The sequence below is a fragment of the Marmota monax genome, unplaced genomic scaffold (assembly GCF_021218885.2).
Source record: "Marmota monax isolate L192 unplaced genomic scaffold, Marmota_monax_Labrador192_F-V1.1 WCK01_AAM20220418_F8-fsc00160, whole genome shotgun sequence".
In the NCBI taxonomy this organism is placed as follows: Eukaryota; Metazoa; Chordata; class Mammalia; order Rodentia; family Sciuridae; genus Marmota; species Marmota monax.
Genome location: NW_026694183.1, coordinates 3,752,873 through 3,773,838, shown reverse-complemented (window position 1 = coordinate 3,773,838; position 20,966 = coordinate 3,752,873). Strand labels below are relative to the sequence as shown.

Here is a 20,966-nt window from a genome sequence, read left to right as displayed (position 1 = left end):
CCCACTCCCATTTCCACACCTCCTGAATCTCATTCCTTAGGCACCCCACTCCATCCCCATCTGGCAAAGCTGCTGCCTTCAGTCTAACCTCAATCCATGCAGCTGCAAAGCCATTGATTACCCTCCTTCCCCCCACTCCATCCTTCAAGGGGTCATGGGGATTGGGTCCTCAGCAAGCAAGGGATCCATGTTGACCAGGTGGGGAGCATCTGGGCCCCCAGGACATCCTCAGCGAGACATCATCTTCACAAACTCTGCAAAAAGAAGCCCCGGTGAGGTGCCTCATTATAAAAACCACGGTAGTTTTTTGAGTACTTCCTATGTTGACCTTGGAGAAATTACCTAACCCTCTATGCTCCGTGTTTTCATCTCTAAGACGGCAGTCGGGAGTCGTAGGCTCACTCTTTCCCCTGTGTTTTTAAGATGGTTAAATGACACAAGGCTTGTGGGACACAGTGTTCCATCAATGGCCATTGTTAGGGTCTGATGTCACCCTCTCCACCGTCTCAGGGGGATTCCTCTTCACAGGTCAGGAGTCTGGGCCGTGAAGGTAGCCCCTGAGCCTGAGTCAGCTGGACAGTGACTGGTGAACCCTGGACAGGACACCCTTTGTACCCGACCTCGCTGTGACTCTACACCAGAACTTGCCAGCCCCGCCCTGCTTTGAGGTCCCCCGTCCTCTGGCCTGGGGTTGGCCTGCAGATCTGCTTCCCACCCTCGCCCTCCACCTGTCCAGGAAGGCCACACGGGGAGTGGGAAACGGATCCCTGCCGAGCCCACCCCTGTACATCACCTTCAAAGTCAACGGTGCCATCTCCATTGACATCGGCCTCGTGGACAACCTCGGAGATCTCCCGGGGAGTGAGCCTCTCTCCCAGAAGCCTCTGCATGGCCTGCTGCAGCTCCGCCAGTGTGATCTCCCCGTCTCCATTGGTGTCGAACTGATGAACAGAAGCAGAGGGGGCTGGCTGAGCAGCACCGACCTTGAGAGCAACGGTGACAGGGTGACAGTGTCCATGGTTCACTAGAGCCAGGCCAAGGGCTTCAGGCACATCTTACTGGAGAATATCAGCACCTGGAGGTCAAGGGTTCCTCCCAGGTTTGCACACATCTCTCCCTCTGTTTAGACAGCATTATTGGGATATAATTGATGTGCAGATAGCTAAGCAGGCTTAACCCGTGCCCTCTGATGAGTTGGACAGAGGCATGCCCTCATGAAACCACATTAATCAGCACAGTATGTGTCACCTTGCCTCCAAGACATTCCCTGTCCCCTTAGGTTTCTGTTTGTTGGATGCGGAACATGAGATCAGCTCTTTTAAGTTTTTGATGCCCAATACAGACTGTTAGTCTGTAGGTGAGTGGAACTCAGTCATCTCCATAACTGAAACTTTGAGACCCATGAAAGGACAGCCCACCTGCCCCTCTGCCCAGGTCCTGGCAGCCAGCTTGCTTCAGTCTGTGCCTATGAGTTTTTTTGGAGGCCTTCTGTACATGGACTCCTGTGCACCTCTCCTGTGTGCTGCAGACCTACGGTGGAATGTGGTTCTGCCTTAAGAAGGAAATCCTGAAATGCAGTATCGTGGATGAACCCAGAGGACGTCATGCTGGTGAAATAGTCCAGGCACACAAGGACAAGCATTTTCACAGGCCAGGCCCTTGATACATGTTTCCCAATTAATCAGAGACCTCCAGAACTTCTCCCTGCTCCTTAACCACCTCCCAGAAAGCCTGCTATGCCCTCTCCTCAGCGCACACAGAGGGGCCAGGGATGGTCCTCAGCTCGGCTGACCTGGCTCCAACCACGGCCCCTCTGGCCTGCACTCCCCAGGCAGCCTGCAGGGGTCCCTGGCTGCCGTCTTGCTCCTGCCAGGGTCTCCCCTCTGCATGTCAGGCTCCGTGTTCACAGTCACATAGGGGACAAGTCAGATCCTGTCACTCCCCCTGGTGGCTTCCTGTCCAGTCCATGACATGTGGATGGGCCCTGCCCTCCACAACTCTGAGGTCTCCACCACATCCGTCCCCTGCTATGTTCTTTCCAGCTCCCTGTCACCCTTTGTCACCCTTCCTCAGACACAGCGTCCTGCCTCCTGGTGTGTGTAGTGTCCTCTCCTGGGATGGGACTTTCCTGGAGCAGTTCTGTCCAGGGGGAAGTGCATCAGGAGCCTCTCAGGGATTCTAAGTTTCCTAGTAGCTACATTAAAGAAAAAGTGAAGGGCTGGGGGGCAGCTCATGGTGGAGGCCTAGCGAGCAGGAGGCCCTGGCCCATGTCAAGTGTCATCCCCTTCCCTATCCATCCCACTAGGGCTGGGCCAAAACGAGGAGGGCAGGGGGTGGCCCTCTGGTGGGCTCTGTCCATGGTGCTGACGTGAACAGTCCCTAGACCACCCCCAGCACCATGGACCCCTTCACTGACCTCCTTGAAGGCGTCTCGCATCTCCTGGACACCAATCATCCCAGCCGTTTCTGCAAGCAACTTGGGGGTCATCAGCTCCACGAAGTCATCAAAGTCCACACGGCCCCCCACTGAGGCAGAAAGGGAGGGGTTAGTGGGACTCCACACCCTGACCTTCCAATCCCTCTCTTCTCCCTTCCAGTCAGTTCCAGAAAGAGAGCGGCTCCCAGGTCCCCGCCATGCACGGGTTTCCTGTTCTGCACTTTTATTAGTGCATGGCAGCCTCACACACTAGCGGGTTAGTTTCGACATGCTCATGCCTGGACTGTAGTTTGCTCCTTTTCGGTCCCCAGTGCTTCCTCTCTACCTCCCCTCCTTCCTCCTCCGGGTCCCTTCCTCTCCTGGATCCTTCTGCTTATTGACTTTTAGGTGGGTGCTCTATGGGTGCACATAAAGGTGGAGCTCAGAGTGGGATGTGCACATACGCATCATCTGGTCATTTCATTCCTCGGTTCTTCCCTGTTCCTGTCCCTCTTCCCTCCCTCAACCCCCTACCCCACTGATGTCCCCTCTGTTTCATGGGATCCCCTCCCCACACATTCCCCTGTGAGAGAACACGTTCTCCCCTGGCCTTCCGAGTCTGGCTTATGTCACTGAGCGCGGTGTTCCCCAGTTCATCCATTTACCAGCAGATGCTTGAGTCTCATTCTTCTTTGTGGCTGGGTGAACCCCCCTTATCTTTCACTCACTCAGCTCAAGCCCTGTGTCCCTCTAACCTGAACCTGGTGGACAAGGCATGTATGGGGACGTGACTGACTGCACAACCTTGAGCATGGTCAGGACCCCTGTTCCCTCGTCTGTGGATCTGTAAAGAGGGAGTGTGAGTTACATGTGCACCTGAGGCTTTTCCAGATACGAATACAGTCATGCCTTGGCATCCACTGGGGGAGTGGTTCCAGGAACCCCCATGGATACCAAAATCTGCAGACGGTCAAGTCCCATCTCCAAAATGTCAAGGTATTTGCATGTAACCTACGCAAACCTCTCATATGCTGTACCTCATCTCTAAGCTCCGAGCTGTTCACTGAGAGCCCCTGATCCTCAGGGTTGGTGGAGAGTCCTCAGAACCCCAGGAGAAGGACCAACAGCTTTGGCTCCTGTCTCACTCCCAGGTTTCTGAGACGTGGGCGGGACATGTCTCAGAGGCCCCGACACAGTGGAAATGCTCTCTGAGTTTATGCTGTGTTGTTCAGGGCACAATGACAAGAAAAAAAAATAGCCTGAACATGTTTAGTACATACACAATTATTTCCCAAATGTTTTCCATCTGCACTTGCTTGAATCTGCAGATACACAGAGGGCTGAGCACACCATTATCACCTTGAATTCCACCTTAACTCAGTTACATGCCCAGAAGCAAACCAGTAGCAATTCAGTTTCAGTCTCAAAGTCACCTCTGGTCTCCATTTAAAAATCGATCCTTTTCAACTCGGGAAGCTGAGGCAGGAGGATGGGTGAGCTCAAAGCCAGCCTCAGCAAAAGCGAGGCACTAAGCAACTCAGTGAGACCCTGTCTCTCAATAAAATACAAAATAGGGCTGGGGATGTGCTCAGTGGTTGAGGGCCCCCGAGTTCACCACCATTAGGTGCAAGTGCAAGCTCATTGCTGACATCCAGCATGGCTCCAACCTCACACTCCTCGGATAGACTTTTAGTGGTGACAGTGATAAACCACACTTAATCAGAATTTGTGGGGACTACAACTTGGCCTGCCTGTCCCTCCACCCTCCTTCCCATGGCACCATGAGGTAAGGAGTGTCCTGCCTTCACTCAGAGACCAGGGACCTGAGACCCAAGATAACTTCACTTTTCAGAGTGACTTTCATTGACAAATAAGAGAACTGGGACTTGCACCCAGACCTGTCTCCCCAAGGCCCCTCCAACTACTTCAAAAGCCGCCTCCCTGGAGCAGTCTGGACTGCGCTTTTCTACACCCCAATCCTCGTAGCCCCCTGTATCCCCACAGACTCCCCCTCCCCCTGCTCCCCAGTCTCTCCCTGAGCACCGCCCAGCCCAGCCCTGCCTTCCTCCCCCGGGTCTCACAGTTCATGCGGACTTGCTGGCCCAGTTCGGTCAATTCCATCTCCGTGGGCATGTAACCCATTGTCCTCATGAGATTCCCCAAATCCTTATGGGAGATAAACCCATCTCGGTCCTTGTCAAACTCAAGGAATGCTTCCCGGAGCTCTGAAAGTGAAGAGAGAAGAACTTTGGAGGAACTTGAAACAGCCGGGAGGAAGAGTGGCATCCTTGAAACTGCTGCTGAGGCAGTGACAGAGACTCGAAGGGGAATACACCATAAAACCCAGCACTGCAGAACAGCAGTGAGTGGGAAAGGCGCCCGCAGGGGGAACGGCTCCGAGCTGCTCACTGAGCCCCCAATCCTCAGGGTCGGTGGAGAGCCCTCAGAACCCCAGGAGAAGGACCCACAGCTTTGGCCTCATTTTAAGGCTCCCGTCTCCTCTCATCCCGGGTTTCTGAGACGTGGGCCGGGCATGTCACTAAGGACTCCCAGGCACTTAGCTGCCCTGAGGAGGTCTCAGTGTGCAGTGGAGGGGACAGGAAGGGGTGTGAGGTTTGCATGGGAGGAGGTGACACAGACACAGCTGACAGCAGGTCCCTGGGGGCGTGGAGGGCATTTGGGGGGCAGATGTTACCTTGGATCTCGTCCTGCCCCAGGGGTCGCTCCTGGAGGGAATGCAGGGAGGGAAGGTGGAGAGACAGTCAGGGTCCCGCGCTCCTCAAGCAGGCCCGTCCTCCACGCCCCTGTTCCCTTCCCCTCTCCTCCTCCCTCCCCAACTCCCATTCCTCAGCTTCTGCTCTACTTCCTCCCCATCCCCTCTCACTCCTCTTTCCTGTACTTGAACCTGGATCTGCTCTTTCCCAGACACACATTCCATTGTACGTGGAGTCCGAGCCTCCCCAGATGGACAGGGTGGGATTTGCTGTCCCAGCCCAGGTGTCAGAGGCTGGCTCTGCTGGGGCTCCTGGCATTTGAACCTCAGGACGACTCTGGGAGGGAGACCAGGTATCATTCCCATCTTACCCATGAAGACTCTCAAGAACAGGGAGGTCAAGGAAGCTGCTGAAGGTCACACAGCTCTGAAACAGCAGGTCCCCGACCAGGGGAGGGGTAGTTACCCTTGAGGTCCTGTGGCAACTAGAGTCGAGCACCAGGACTCGAGTCCAGGGCTCCCGACTCCAGGTCAGAAGTCTTCCCAGGGCACCCCACTGCTGTCCCCACCTGCTTCCCCTTCCTCCCAAGAGGGAGAGTCCCTTGGGGTAGACCAGACCTCAGTGGCGTTCAGGAGGGCCACTGAGTGCCAGCAGGACCGGTGCCTGCACCTCTGTGAGCGTCTGCCCTTCACTGCCCGACCCGCTGCTGGACATGGCCTGGACACCTGCAGAGAGCCTAGAGGCTCCACCAGCCTGGCCTCCACCCTCTAGCTCCCTGGCCGTCCCCCAGTGTCTCTCTTGCTGTCCTCTGTGCAGTCTCATCTCTGTCCGCCCTGTCCTTCCTTCCCTTCCTGACAGTCGCAAGCACAGGAATGGACCCGCCTGCCCTGCCACTTCCTCCCTGGGAGCTTATGGCGAAGGACTCGTGTCTCAGCACCTCGGTTTCTTCACCTGTAACACGGGAGTGAGTCTCGGGGACCTCGGAGTTGTTCTGGGAGTTAAATGACATCAGGAATGTGCAGACCTTTGCACAGAGCTGGCCACACAGCAGGGACTTGGTAAGTGTCCAAAATTGCCATTGTCACCATCACTGGCCTCTTGTGTCCAGAGCAGAGAAAGGGACACCATCCCAGCCCCCGTTTATTCTCCTCACAAAGCCCCCTCCTGAGTTTACTGTCCCCCTTCATCCCGTGGCCCCTGGGAACCCAGAGCCCCCTCCTGTGTTCTGAGCTTCCTGGTTCCTGCCGCTCACCTGCCCCTTCTCCCCCTGCCCCACACCTCCCTGCCCGCCCTGCCAGTCGCCCTGCCTCACCCGCTGCTTCTCAGCGATGCCCTTCCTCAGGAAGATGCAGGCGGGGCCCACGGGGAACTGCATGGGGCAGGCGTGCTCTCAAGTTTGTCCCTCTGGGTGGCCCTGTGCCTGTCCCTGGCAGCCCAGCCTCCTGCTCAGTCCTGTGCCAGCTCTGCTGCCTGTCTGGGCCTCTCCTGCGAGCCTGAGTCTCAGAGCTGTGAAGGCTGGGGGACCTCGCCCAGGCTGGGAGGGATCAGGGCTGCGCCTGCCTCCCCATCTGGCTGCAGGGAGTCAGGGGCAGGGCCACCTCAGGCTGTGACTCAGCCCAGGATGGCACTGGAGAGCATTTGAAAGTAGGGATTAGGGCAGGCGCCTGTCCATTCACTGTATCCACCTGCATCGCCTGTGCCCACTCTCTATGCCTGTCCTTTGGGCCGTGGCACATGCAGAGGACAGGGTCTGGCCCCAGAGCTCTCCTGACCAAGTCAGGCCCGTGTGCAGGGACGGCCTGGTGACAGGGGGAACAGTGGTGGAGAGGGCAGTCTGGGCTCTCCCCTGTTCCTCTGGTCCCCCCTGCTCTTCCTGAGTAATTCAGTGGCAGCAGGGAGGGGGCCAGGGCGTGAGAAGTCATGGTGGGCTCAGGGCCAGGGGTGGTGAGGGGTCCACACAGGGAGGGTAGGGGACATCTGCTGTGGGGGTAGAGTCCCCTGGGGAGTGGAATGAGGGGCGAGCGCCCATAGAAGGTGGGCATGGCCAGAGGCTGCGAGGGTTCAGATGTGACCTGAGTGTTTCTCCAAAAACTCAAGTGTTGGGAGCTCAGACCTCAGTGTGGCAGTGTTAGAAGGTGTTGTGGGGGGAGACTTTAGGAGGAGGGGCCGAGTATTGAACTTGGAGGCTTGGCCAGTACTCATAGGCGCACGCGCGCACGCACACACACACACGCGCGCGCGCACACACAAAGAGGCTGTGTCCATTGGTAAATTTTCTACTTAGATGTGAGGTCTATTTTATATTATAACTATTTAAGTAGATAATAAGAGTGAATGAGTTGGAGGCTGGGTCCCCAAGGCAGCAAGGTTGAGATGAGGGATGAGGGAAGGGATGGGATCCTAAGGGCTTTACCCGCATCAGTGAATTAATCCTCAGATGGGGTAATAAGCTGATGGCATTATGGGAAGTGGGGGGAATTTTAGAAGATGGGGCCTGGTCAGATGAAGGAACTCAGTAGGGATGTGCCCAGCAGGACTGGTCTTGTCCCCAGCCCTTCCGCCATCATGGGCTGCCTCACCTCAGGCCCAAAGCAGTGCCGTCTGCAACCGTGGACTGAGAGCTCCGAAACCAAAAGACAAAATGAACCTGTCCTCCTTTAGGTCGTCACCCTCAGGTATCCGGGTCAGTGGAGGAAAGCCAAGACAGTAGTGACCTGTAGGCAGTTCTCCAGCGCTCCCCAATCAGAGGACATGGGAGCTGGGACACCAACTTTCATGAGGGCCTCAGACCTTGACTTCTCAGTACTGTTCCCCATAAGAGGGACCACGTCTCCCAGGAGACAGGCTGATGCCGTGTCTGGGGCAGGACATGAACAAGGGGAGCTGAGACCCTTGTAGCATAAAGCGGGATTGTTCAGGAATCACGGGGACACGCTAAAAGAACACTAAGGACGGCTGGAGGAAGCTCCTTGGCCACACCGGGCAACTGCAGAATCAAAATCAATGAGGATGGCAACAAATGATGCAGGAAAACCCAGGAAAGCAGAGTCTACAGGAGGTCAGGGAAGGGTGAAGTGGACGGCCTGATTGCCCAGCTCAATGCGCCCACACACAAATCTCAACTCATTCCAAAAGGAAGAGTTCCTTTTCTGGAAGAGTGGAAAAATCTGGCAGATGCCATCTTAATCAAATAACCCAAGAAATGTCATCAATAATGTGACAGAATCATGCCCATCTTGAGGACACAGCCTCACTTTCATGATCTTCCTGAATCTCGTCATGGGAAGGTGTCAGGCAAGCCAAGATGGAGGGGTGACTGACAAAATAACTGCCTGTGACCTTCAGAGAGGTCAAGGTCAGGAGAGTCAAGGGAAGACTGAGGAACCCCCAGCGGGGAGCAGACTGAGGAGACATGAGCAAACCCAGCACAGACACCTCCGCTGGATCCTTTGCTACAGGGATCTCCATGGGGACAGCAGGTGGCTTCCTGTCCAACCCTGCTGTTCTGTGGCACATAGGACTGTCACCCTGCTCCCTGCCTTCATGGGCAGCTGGTCTCCTACCCGTGTGCAGGTCTCCCTTGTGTCCAGATCTCCCTTTTATACAGACACCAATCCTGGAGGAGGTGGGTCCCCTATGACCTCACCTCCATTTGCTCACATCTGTAAAGACCCAATTTCCACAAAAGGTCACAGTCCAAGTACTGGAGGTTGTGACATCAGGACCTTCTGGCAGGACACAGTTCAACTCCTGAGCCCTTTAGGAAAGGCAGGGTGTGACAAACAATCGTAATGTCCCTCAACATTGGGTCCACGCCAGATGCTGCCTGGGGTCTTGAGACTCCTGTCACCCTCTCCAGGATTCAGGTGCCAGGTGTGATAAGGGGCACAGGCATGAAGGGCCCACCAGGGTCCTGGGCTTCATCACTGAGGGAGAGATGAGTAGGGGGAGAGGACAGGAGGGGAGGGAGGAGGGAGGAGGCCAGAGGAGCAGAGGGGACAGCTGGGGACAGAGTCCACCTGAAGAAGAGTGGGGGAAGGGATTTGCGGGTGGTAAGTGGGACGGGGCCCATGGCGGGGGTGAAGGGAGCCCAGGTGGACAGGGAGGCTGTGCTGTGACAGCAGACCAGGAGCCACATGGTCACACAGCGTCACTCAGCAAGCTTTATTAGGCACCTGTGTCCTCATAGCTGACTTGGCCCCGAGGATCTAGCCCATGACAGGGGCCCATTCCTCCTTCCCTGGGGTCACCCGCCCACGGGGGCTGCAGCAGCGAGGTGAAATGACAAGGGAGAGTTAGGTGGCTTTGGTCTCCACCACCACATCCATTTTGGCCACATGAACATTGGACACGGTGGCTCTGATGCTCAGGGAGCCATCCTTCAGCTCCAGGGCCCCCTGAGGGGTCTGCAGGATGCACTTCACCACCTTGGGATCCGGGGCCTCCTTCTCCATGATGCCATCAAAGACCTGCTCCAGGCCGTCCTGGGCCAGTGGCCCCCTGAGCACGGCCAGGGCAAACTGGATGCGATGGAGGGTGTAGCTGAAGGGGACGGAGAACAGCAGGGCCAGGTGCTCATCTGGGCCCTGGTAGGCCAGCAGGCCAGCCGTGCCCTGGAAGCTGGAGGCTCTCTTTGTGAAGGAGCAGTGGACAGTGGAATTCGGGGGAAGCACAGGTGGTGGTCTCACGTGGGCCTGGCCACTCCGACAGCAGAGCCTGGGAGAGAGGAGTTGGGGCCCCATGTGTCTGCAGGCAGTGTTGTGCACTGCACGAGAGGGACTCATGGCTTGGGAGAGACGCTCGTCCACTAGGTACCTGGATTGCCCCAGCCCCATCACCTACCATGAAGCTCCTGTCGGCTACATTGATTTGTCCAACATTATGAACGCTAAGCACACGTGTGCAGAACTCGGCCTACAGCTAACTCTTCCCCTGCGTCACACGCCATGGCACCCGCCAGAGGGCACAGGATGGAGCTCTGTCAATGTCTCCAATCCCATGTCACTCAGGGCTTCTCCCACACCCTCCCTGACGCAGCCTTCATCCTGTTCCTTAAACAGAACAAAGTCACTCCTGCCAGGACCATGGCTACCTGCTCAGCATCCAGGCCCAGGCCACAGGCTCTCCCTCTGGGGCCTTCCCAGAGCACCACCCCCTTTCCTAGGACCCTCGTGTCACTCCCAGCACACACTGAGCCCTGTGTCTTCACAGCTTGGACCTCTCTCCACACCCACCCTGCAGATCCTTGGCTCCCATGTCTGGGTCAAGTGTCCACCCCTGAAATGCTTGCTGCCGTACAGGTATGCAGTAGGCACCCAATAAATGTTTATGGAATGAGTGAATGGACACCGTGATGAGCAGGGCTGTGGGGCCTGACCCCCAGGGCTATAGGCCCAGTTACAAGGACAGAGGATCCACAAGCAAGAACAAGCCCTGAGCAGGACATGAGAGAACTCTGGGGTGGTGGGAAGGCCAGGGACAGCAGAGCGGGTGACAGGGAGACCTCTCAGGTTGGGGTGAGACCAGCTCCTGGCAGGACAGAGACTCGACCTGAGATGAAAGATGGACAGCCAGGAGGGACGGGAGCTGTGGCCTGTAAACAACCTGCCCGAAAGAGGGGAGGGCCACTGGGCGGCTGAGTCCAGCCACCATCCTATGCTCTTCGTGAAGTCTGTGATTGATTGGTTTGTACCCACACACTAGAGCCATTGGGTGGGTCCTGTCGTGAACTGAATTGTGACCACCACCCCCGGCAGCCCCCAGATTCGCATGCTGAAGTCCAACCCCGGTGCCTCTGAACGGGACCTTATCTGTACAGAAGCTTTAAGACGTGACTCATCTAAAGTGAGGTCTGTAGGGTGGGGGTGCCCTGTGTCCTCAGAGGAAGAGATCAGCATGCACACAGAGGGGGACCACCCTGTGAGGACACAGAAGACGGCCACCTGCAAGCCAGCAGAGTCTTCAGGGGACACCAGCCCTGCAGACACCTGAATGACCTTCAGGGAGGAGACAGGAAGGGACTTACATGGGATCCTTGAACGTCACACCTGTCCTGTTGGTGATCTGGATGCCCACAGTACGGGAGCCTCGGACGTCTACCACTGTGTCCTCCAGAGAACACTCCTCTTCATCCCCAGCTGGGAGCTTTGGGTCCTCGCTGAGATCCAAGCAAGAAGCTGTGACTTTCCCCCACAGGGACCTCTGAAGCCTGGGCAGCTACTAGTGAGACACAGCAGGGAGGACCCCGATGCCCCCTGAGGTTCCCACCCAGAGCTGCTGCCTTCAAACACATTTCCCCCAATGACAGATTCAGGAGCTGCTGAGTCTCCCAAGCTCTGCTGCAACCCCACCTCCAGCCCACACAACGTACCTGAACTTGAACTTGACTTCTTGGTAGAGCCCTCCTGGGCTGGAGATAGTGAGCTCCTCCACCTCTCCTGAGCAGAGCTCCTCAGGGTCCCTGGGGCTTGAGCAGGTCTCTGTGCCAAGGGCCGACCCAGGTGCCAAGGGCAGAGAACTGACAAGACAGGGCACAGTCCTGCACCGTGGCAGCTCTGGCCCTGCACCTGCACAGCCTGTCTTGTCCTGTGTGCACACTGTATACCCAGGGTCCAGGGAGCAGTGCACGGCCTTGTCCCGTGTGCTGCCTCCTGAGTGCTGCAGCTTGAGCCCCAGAGAGGCTTCACCCAAATGGTGTCACCTGCCTCCATTTCTATCCCCAACTGAGCAAAGGAACCAGAGGTGGTAACACTCAGTGCTGGCAGAGGGGACCCAAGGGACTCAAGGCATTCCTCAGGGGCCACATCAGGGTTGTCCCATGTCTGGCTGAACTGTCAGACCATCAGGGAGATCTCAGGGAACTGGCTGCCCTCAGGTCCTCTAGCCACACACAGCCTCCTCAGTCCAGGGCTCTGATTCAGTTTCCCCAGACTCCTCCTTCCAGGAGGCCCCGTGACCACAGAGCCAGCACAGAATCCACCAGCAGGACATGGACACCTCACCAGCTCCCATCACGGGGGCTCATCTGCCTCCACCCCACACTCACAGCCACCAGGGCACACGCAGTAGCACTGCCACGTCTTAAGGACCAGAAAGTGGGTTCCCAAGCTCTGCAAGGACCAGAGTCATCAGCAACGCAGCTGAAGTCATTCCATCCAGGAAAAGAGTCCCCACTAACCCCCTGAGGGCATCCACTTGCTTACTTATGCCCAATTCTCCTGGAGTTTTCTGCATGTCCCTGTCCAGTGTCTAAGCCTCTGATCAGGCAGAGCCAGGCTCTCATGGAGTCAGCGCCCACAGCCGTAGGGACACTGTCCTGAAGGAACCTTCTGCACAGCACAACTCCTGAAGTAGCTGTGATTTGACATGTCCTAAATGCCATCCAAAGAGCATACCAGGCCCTCCTTAGAGCTGCAGAAAGCACATTAGGTCACTCAAGCCCCTGATAAGTCCTACAACAAAGAGCACTGTTTAAATGTCATCTGGACAGGGGTGACTTTTGCTCTGTGGCGACATGGGAAGTTCTAGAGACAGTTTGATTGTCATGTCTGGGAGGTGCTCCTGACTTCTGAAGGGCAGAGGCCAGGGACTGAAAATCATCTTCCAGTGCCCTGCGGCCCCACAGTAGGGCATCATCCAGCCCACACGTCAACTGTGCTGACAGGGTGGGGGTGGGGGGGCCTGGGCCACCTGAGAACCAGTGTGTGGGAAGCCCTGCACCTTGTGAATGGGGCTGGGTGTCTGATGATCCCCAGTGGGACAACCAGAGCCTTTCCAGCCAGCTGGAGTAGGGACTCCGTCTTGCAGGAGAGATGGAGAGGTGGAGGCCTGGGAGTGCTGGGCCACTACCTTCCAGTAGGCGCCCACCAGAGAGGCCACAGCTGCAGAAGACAGGAGGTGCCAGTGAGGGGCAGGGACACTGCTGGATATGCTGTGCCATCTGCATTCCCAGATCCCCAGAGCAGGCTTGCATTGCCCTGGGGCCTGGGGCTCCTGATTCTGTGAGATGCACCCACACTTTCCAATCAGCTCCCTTGTCTCTTCAATTGTCTGAGATCAGCTTTTTTGAACCAGGTAAAGATCTCAGCCTTTCTAATGCTCTGAACGTCTCTGAATGACTCAAAGGAGTCACCATCATGGAATTTTGAGGAAAATGCTTGAGAATTAACTGAGAATGATTAAGGACGCCGGCCGTTAACTGATACTTCTGTGTGTCCCTCAGGCTTTACCTACTGACCCTGGAGAGGGGCAGAGCCACTTCCGTACCTTCTCCAGACGGGAGAACTGAGGCCAGAGAGGAACCTGAGGACCTGGAGCTTCCCACCTTGCCTCCCTACGGAGGGACGGAAAGACAGTCTCCTGGGCTCTGTGTGTCCTCTGCTCATCCAGCCTCAGGCCACACAGGAGCCAGGGTGGTCCTCTGAAGACTCCTTGCTCACAACTGGGGCTTCCTGGTACCTTGAGAAGAAAATTCCAACTCCTCCATGGGTTTCCTCCTCTGGGCCCTGCCTACTTCTCTGTGGCTGCATAGAGACTCCCACAGATGTCCACGTCTGAATCTCTGGAGTGTGAGTATGTCACCTTCATGGCAAAGGACCTTTTCAGGTGTGGTCAAGTTAAGACTCCTCAGGTGGGTAGATGGCCCTGGTCCTGGATTATCAGGGTGGGCCTAATGCCACCACACAGGTCCTTCTTAAAAGGGACAAGAGGAGAAGCTGGAAGCAAGAGGTCAAGGCAGAGGCCACAAGCCAAGGAATGCAGACACTGAATGTCCCAGAAACTGAAAAGGCAATGAGGGAACCTCTCCCAGACCCCTCAGAAGGAATCAGCCTGGCCAACACTTTGGATTTAGCCCCCAAGACTCACTTCAGATTTCTGACTTCCAGAACTGTGAGATGACAAAGCTGAGGTTTTAAAGTTACTAAGCTGGTGGTCACTTGTTACAGCAGCAAGAGGACACTGATACTGATGCCTCATCTCCTCCAACTCTCTCTCTCAGACTCTTCTCCCGCCTCCCTCCACCTCAACTCTACATATGCAGCACCCTTGCTCCAGGGATCTCCACCTCCCCCTCCCCAAGGAGAAAGTGTGAAAGTTGATCCTTCACTTCATTCAGAAACCTTCTCTGATATGACCCTTCAAGTAGCTCGACCTGGTTCTCTCAGTGAACCCTGAGTTGTCTGTCAAATTGTGTCCCCCCAAGTTCCTGTGCTGAGGTCCGACCCCAGCACATCACACTGTGCCCTTCTTTGAGATTCATGTTTAGAGCGGCAGAGTGGAGTGACCTTGCGAGTGAGCTCTAACCCACACAACTAGTTTCCTTACGAAAAGGGGAAATTGTCCCAGAAGACCCAGAGAAGGAAGAGCATGTCAAAGGACACAGGGGGAAGACAGCCATCCCTTCCCAGCCCAGGAGGGAGACCTGGACAACCTCCCCACGCCCCCAGGAGGAGCCAGCCCCGCCCACCGCTGGGCTTGGATTTCTGGCCTCTGGACAGACAGACAGTAAATTCCTGTATTTAAGCTCCCCAGGAAGCCAGCCACTCTTCATCCCTCCCCCTAGCCCATTCTCTCCCTGAAGGTGCTCACGGTCTCTCTCCATCACAGAGGCAAGTCCCGAGGGACACGGGCCTCTCTTAACCTCTGCAGTCCTTACGCCAGACACAGAGAAAGTCTCCAGCACGTGTTCACCGAGCAAAAGCCAAGGGGAGGGCAGGGTGGCCTGACCCCTACCTGGCCACGTTCTTCACCTCGCTGAGGATCTTCGTCTTGTTCATGCCAACGTTCTTCTTGGACACCTCCAGGAGCTGCGTCACCATGTCCCTGCTGTAGCTGTCGGCCCCCTGGAACGTGCCGTACCTGTCTCTCCATGACGGGATGTCATCTGAAGGAAATCACCCAGGTAGGAACAATGAACTCTGGAATTGTGTCCCCTGACTCCAGGTTTGGCTAATGTCCATGGTGGCCAAATCCAGCCGGCTCCCTACTTGACTTTACAAACAAAGACGGGTTGGCACTTGATGTTATGAAACTTCTCTATATTTTAGTATCTGGGTCCCCTGCCTGCAGAAGCTCCACATGAGGACAGATTTGTATTCTTTTCTGTTCATCCACGTCACCTGGAAGAGCAGCTGACACCGCCTGGGTGACGAGCCAATATTTGCTAAGTGAAGAAGGCAGGATGCCCCTTACCTGCGAGTGAGCCTCTCACTGGAGGGCAGAGTGGAGAGGCCCAGAGGCCACTAGAGCCCGGCGTGGGAAGTGGCACCCCGGCCCTGCAGGACTCCCACCCTGCATGCCCCCCTGCTCACCTGAGCCTGGATGATGTGTAGGGTGCCCAGGAGGCAGAGGGTGCACAGGCAGCAGGTCAGAAATGCCCCCAAGAGAGGAGGTGGCATGCAAACCACCCAAGGCTGAGACAGCGAGGGCAGTGCCCTCCAGGAGGCCCGGGGGTGGACAGGGCACAGTCCTCCTGCTCACACGCATTGTCCCTCAGTCGTTGAAGGGCAAGCCTGGTGCTCTTTGATGGACCCGGCCCTGCCCAGCGCTGCCAGCCTCGTGCCTCCCTACCCCGCCCACCAGTGCTCACCTCCGCAGTTGTCGGTGTTGAACAGGGGGAAGTGCATCACCACGGGCCCAGCCGCCCCTCTCAGGATGTGGCAGCTCCTGGGCGCTCTAGACCACTCCTGGAGCGCAGCCTCCTCCACTGGGGGGAAGGGGATGCCGTGGTGCTGGCAGTACTTGGCAGTGGCCCTGATGGTCTGACAAAGGGCAATAGGCTCCTGTCTCAGAATGCTCAGAAACCCCCTGGGACCCAGAGACCCAACAGAACCTCAGCCAGGAGCGCAGACTCACGGCCAAGCAGGCGCTGGCTTGGAGGGGGCAATGCCTTCTAACAAGGAGAAAGCGCCCCCTCTTGGCTGCCCACCGGGGGATGGTGTTCCTGCTGTTCACAAGCTTGGGAGTGACCCTAGGGGCTGGTCATACTGACTCAGGGGGTGAGAAAAAGAGAGACCAAATGACGGTTTGGACCTCAGCTCTGCCACAAATGACATGGTCCACGCCCATCTCATCAACACCACAAGAGACACCATGCTATCACCTCATAGTGGGCATGGACAGTGACTTAGACACCCTAGGCCAGTGCTGCTGCTAGTGATGGCAGGTCAGCTACAGGGTGCTTTGACACTGTCTAGTTGCTGCATTGGAAGTAAGTGTGGTGGTCGGCTTTCTGTTACTATCACCAAATACACAAAATAACCATTTTATGAAGGCAAAAGTTTTACTCTGCACCATGGATTTAGAGGTTCCAGCCCCTGATCCACTGGCCTGTGGCTCTGAGCCTGTGGCAAGGCAGTGCTTCATGGTAGGAAGCAGGAGGGAGCAGAACCACTTGCATCTTGAGCCACAGAGCAACAAGAGAGAGGGGAAGGGCCAGCACCCCACATCCCCTGTGAGGACACACTACCAATGACCACTGAGCCACCACCTAAGGGTTCTACCACCTCCAGTGTGCCACTCTGGAGATGAGCTTCACAGGGCTCTTGGGTACAGTCAAGGTCCAAACTGTAACAGTAAGGAAAAAGAAGCAAGCCAATCTATCTTTAATATAAATTTTAGTAGATCCAATATGCCAAAAGCATGGATAATCAATATAAAATGGTGGACAAGGTCTTTTATATTTGTTGTCTTCATCCCCTCATTAAAATCTGGGGGGAGCCTCACACGCAGCACATCTCTCTTCAGAGGGCGCACATCTGAAGTGCTCACTGTCACAGGCTGCTGGTGGCGCCAAGGTGACAAGCAGCTTTGTGCCATGTTCTCTGAAGTTCCACCTTAACAGGCTGCTGTTTTGGTATCAGCACTCCTGCTCCTTTCCGCACCCCCTGGGAGCAGCAACCTTTCTGCTGAAGATCAGCTAAGCACCCGGCACTGTGAGGAGCCTTTGCAGACTTCACTAAAATGGGTCATGCCATCCCCATTTTGCAGATGAGAAAGCCAAGGCCTGGAGGGTGAGCCCACTGCTCAGGGTTACACAATGAAGATTTGAGAGACTGACTCCCAGGACCCTGGTCTTTCCACCTTTGCCACAATGTCTGGAGATCTTTATTTCAGAAGAAATCCTGGAACCTGGAAGCCTGACTAGCCCAGGTGCAAAGGCAGAAGACAGGGGTAGAGTGGCTGGCCCTGGCAACCGTGAGGGCAGGGGTGTCTGTCCACACTGTAGAGATGCCCACTGGTGTCTTTATGGGTGTGCACCGTCATATCATACCACACTGAGTGGCCACCATCGCGTGCAGCATGCTATACTGGAGTGTACTACAGCAGAGGTATGACTGCATATTACAGAAGTGTATACATTTGGTGGGGTACTGGGGATTGAAGTCGAGGACACTCAACCACTGAGCCACATCCCCAGCCCTATTTTGTATTTTATTTAGAGACAGGGTCTCACTGAGTTGCTTAGCACCTCAATTTTGCTGAGGCTGGTTTTGAATTCAAGATCCCCCTGCCTCAGCTTCCCAAGCCTCTGGGATTACAGGTGTGCACTGCTGTGTGCAGCTTGTGTTTGTATTTTTAAAGAAAATATTTGCAAGCCCCATATTAAGTGGCAGGTACCACAATAAGAACCTCACCAGTACCAACAGGTGTTGACAGGTGCAGTTCCTCACCATATAGTGATGCTTGGTTGACAACAGATCACACATCTGATAGTGGCCTCCTGAGAAGATGATGAAGCTGGAAAGTCCCCATCACCTCTGCTGTCACAGCTGCCATGATGCTGTAGCACAAGGCAGCACTCGAGTTGGTGGTGATGCTGGGGTAAACAGACCTACTGTGTTTTCGATTGTATCAAGAACAGCACAGCTAGGCATGGTGGCGCATGCCTGTAACCCCAGCTACACAGAAGGCCGAGGCAGGAGGATTGCAAATTTGAAGGCAGCCTCAGCAGTTTAGTAAGGCCCTGAGCAACTTAGTGAGACCCTGTCTCCAAATGAAAAGGGCTGGGGATGTGACTCAGTGATAAAGTGCCCCTGGGTTAAGTTCTCAATTCCCCAAAAATAAAAAGGCACATACTATGAAGGTGAATGACTCCCTGCTGCATCGGCCTTGTACCATTATTTGGGACCTATAAAAAGGTTACTTCAGGTGTCCACCCCTGTGTGCAGCAGCAGACTCCAAAATCTCATGTACCTGCATCTCTTGCTCACCTGGAGAAGCTACATGGTGGGTCTGAACAAGACTACCCGTCTCAACTGCTGCAAGGACCCTCTGAGACATCGGCAGGAAGCTGAAACTGTCCCACTGCATTTCCCAAAACATGCCCCCTGGGAAGCTGAGGGTTCTCTCCGTGTGTAATTTTAAAGACAGTGTTTCGAAACCCCCCCCCCCCCCCGTGTGCCAGGCACTGTGCTGAACGCTCCAGGTATTAATTTAATCTGTGTAACAGCCCTGAGAGGAGGAATCCATTTTGCGCTTGAGGGAACTGAGGCACACGGAGGTGCAACAGCCGCTGCAGGCGGCCGAGCCCGGCAGGCAGCCGGGACAACCGAGCAGCGCACCAGAGAAAGGAGAAAGGAGAAAGGAGCTGGTTGCCGAGGCCAGTCCGTGAAAACCACGCTTGGGTTTTCTCCCACTCAGCAAGGGCTGCTGAGAGCAGACCCCGGGAAGCCAAGATGAACGGGAAGAAATGGCCTCGGGTTGAGATGTGCGCACGGGGGAAGCAGGCCCCAGTCAAACTAGCACAGGTCCGGGGGGACCCGGAAGGTGCTAGAACCGCCTGCCCAAAGAGGGGTCCAGCAAGGTCTGGGCTGGATCTAGAAGCTCAGAGGCCGGCTGGGGGTCGCCAGACCCTGAATGCATCAGGACCCAAGGGCCAGTGGATTTGCCTGCAGCACCCCACTCCGCCCACTTCCCAGCTGCATCCGGGTTCCTAGCTGCGGAGCTCAGAGCTTGGCCTCCAACCAGGACCACCCAGGGCTCCTCCCTTACCTGGAAAGGATCCCCCGCGCTGAAGTCGAAAGAGAGGATGAGATCAACTTGCCGAATTGGGGGCAGAACGAGCGGGTAGGGGGTGTTGATGGCGAATCCTGCATCGACCAGGTGCAAGAGCTCCCGAGTGTGCATCGCCCGGTCTCTGACGCCACCTGCGGTGCCCAGGAGGAGAACAGTGAGTCCTCACCTGCCAGCCTCTCTCCTAATGTGGCCTTCCTATGGAGACTGTGCAGCTTGGTGCACCCATGCAGCTGCAGCCCCGTCCTCACGAGCACCTGGAGAGGGGGCCAATGCCCAGCCAAGGTTCACCACTGCCAAGGTTTCAGGGTCCCCAAAGGCTCCTGTGCTAGAAGCCTAGTCCCCAGTGTGACTGTGCTAGGGTGGAGGGACTGATAAGAGGTCCCGCCTCGTGGGAGGTTATTAGGACCTGGAGGCACCATCCTCTTGGGGATTCATGTTGCTCTCACAGAGTGAATTATTAGTCCCAGAGAGAGCAAGTTGCAATAAATTGAAGCCACTTCACATACTTGACCTCTCCTGCACATAGCCATTTCCCTTTTTTATTCTATGGCATGTTATGGTACAGCCAAGCAGGCTGTCAACAGAGGCTGAACAGATGGGGTCACCTGAACTTGGGCTTTCCACCTCTCAAACTTTGAGTTGTTAAAATCTCTTTTCCTTCTAAAGTACCCAGCCTCAGGTATTTTGTTAAAGCACCAAAAAAAAAAAAAAAATGAATCAAGACAACTTCGAAGCTACACACAGCAATGACCAAGGAGGGCACAATTTGGACCTTCCTTTCCTGAAGAAGGCACCTTCTTGATTTGCACAAAGGCAACAGTGTCCAGAACACAAAGATTCCCACTGTTGTCTTATCACAAGAGTGGGGACCTTTCCCAGGAGCAGGGGCAGCAATGCCCTGGGAAAGGATGTTCCTCAGTTATAAGAGCAGAAGCTTCTGAAGTCTTACAGAGCCATCTCTGGGCTAGAGTTCTTTCTACCCACATGGTGGGGCTCAGCCTGGGAAAGCACAGTCCATGCCAGCCAGATCCTATGCCTGACCAACAAAGAATAGAGATGTTGCTGTTTGTGTCTTTTCAGAGCCAGAGAAAACCATCAGCTCTCAGGGACGAGGACTTCACAATGTCTCCATGCAGCCACCAGGCCACAGGTCCCTCACCATGGACCACCACCCTGGGGAGGTTCCTCGCTTCAGACCAGCCAGCCCTGCCAGCCTCTCCCCGGCCCCCGGGGAAGGATGAGCTGAGATTTCCTGGTCCCTGTCCCTCCCCATCCCATCCCCATAGGCATCAAGGAGACAGAACAGGGGCCTTCTCACCGTGTTCATGCAGGAAGTTGTAGGTGGTCCCCCATTCCCACTTGGAGCAGCATATAGCAGTTTTAAGCAGAAAAACAAAATAGTCCCAACATGCAACTAGAGGGAGGAACGGAGAGAGCCAGGGTGAGGGCTATGAGATGGATTTTGTCCCCACTGCCCAAAGTCTACACTGAAGCCCTGTATGTGGAGATGGGGCCTTAAGGAGGAAGATTGGGCCAAATGAGGTGGTAAGGGGATCGCTCATCCAGGAGGACATGTGTCCTCATTGACGGGAAGGGACAGCAGGGACATGTGAAAAGCAGGGCCACACGACACAGTGAGCAGGCCTAGGAGAGGGACCTGGGAGAAGCCACCCTGCTGGCGTCTTGATGTAGCACTGACTCCAGCCTCCAGGACCGTAAGAAAATGGGTGTCTGCTGCTGGAGCCACCCAGACCGTGGGCTTTTGCAAAGGCCACCCGAGCTGAGTTGTATCCAGAGACCAGTGGTCCTGGGTGTCCCTC

At 55.7% G+C, this 20,966-nt stretch overlaps 2 protein-coding genes across 5 annotated transcripts in view; both read right to left on the bottom strand.

The window, feature by feature from the left end:
- Nucleotides 1-228: 228 nt before the first annotated feature.
- Nucleotides 229-6,645, bottom strand: Cabp5 (calcium binding protein 5). 2 transcript variants are annotated; one of them, XM_046466333.2, is made up of 6 exons: nucleotides 6,443-6,645; nucleotides 5,112-5,142; nucleotides 4,498-4,641; nucleotides 2,417-2,526; nucleotides 794-941; nucleotides 229-254 (listed from the first exon to the last, which is right to left on the bottom strand). In XM_046466333.2, exons 1-6 carry the CDS (start codon nucleotides 6,503-6,505, stop codon nucleotides 229-231), a joined length of 522 nt encoding a protein of 173 aa, XP_046322289.1. In that variant the 5' UTR covers nucleotides 6,506-6,645. The 2 variants fall into 2 exon arrangements, with proteins under 2 accessions (XP_046322289.1, XP_058442025.1); XM_058586042.1 differs by having other exon boundaries at nucleotides 5,112-5,139.
- A 2,628-nt stretch (nucleotides 6,646-9,273) lies between these two features.
- Pla2g4c (phospholipase A2 group IVC) overlaps nucleotides 9,274-20,966 on the bottom strand; it is a 31,254-nt gene continuing 19,561 nt past the window's right edge. For 2 of the 3 annotated variants that reach the window (XM_046465904.2, XM_046465903.2), the window contains exons 12-18: nucleotides 20,465-20,560; nucleotides 19,123-19,277; nucleotides 15,719-15,890; nucleotides 14,863-15,013; nucleotides 11,501-11,647; nucleotides 11,156-11,287; nucleotides 9,274-9,846 (exon numbers count right to left, since the gene is read on the bottom strand). In XM_046465904.2, coding sequence (XP_046321860.1) covers nucleotides 9,426-9,846; nucleotides 11,156-11,287; nucleotides 11,501-11,647; nucleotides 14,863-15,013; nucleotides 15,719-15,890; nucleotides 19,123-19,277; nucleotides 20,465-20,560 — 1,274 coding nt within the window. In that variant the 3' untranslated portion in view covers nucleotides 9,274-9,425. Of the gene's footprint in view, nucleotides 9,847-11,155; nucleotides 11,350-11,500; nucleotides 11,648-14,862; nucleotides 15,014-15,718; nucleotides 15,891-19,122; nucleotides 19,278-20,464; nucleotides 20,561-20,966 lie in introns of all 3 variants that reach the window. The other variant, XR_006856525.2, reaches the window with a different exon arrangement.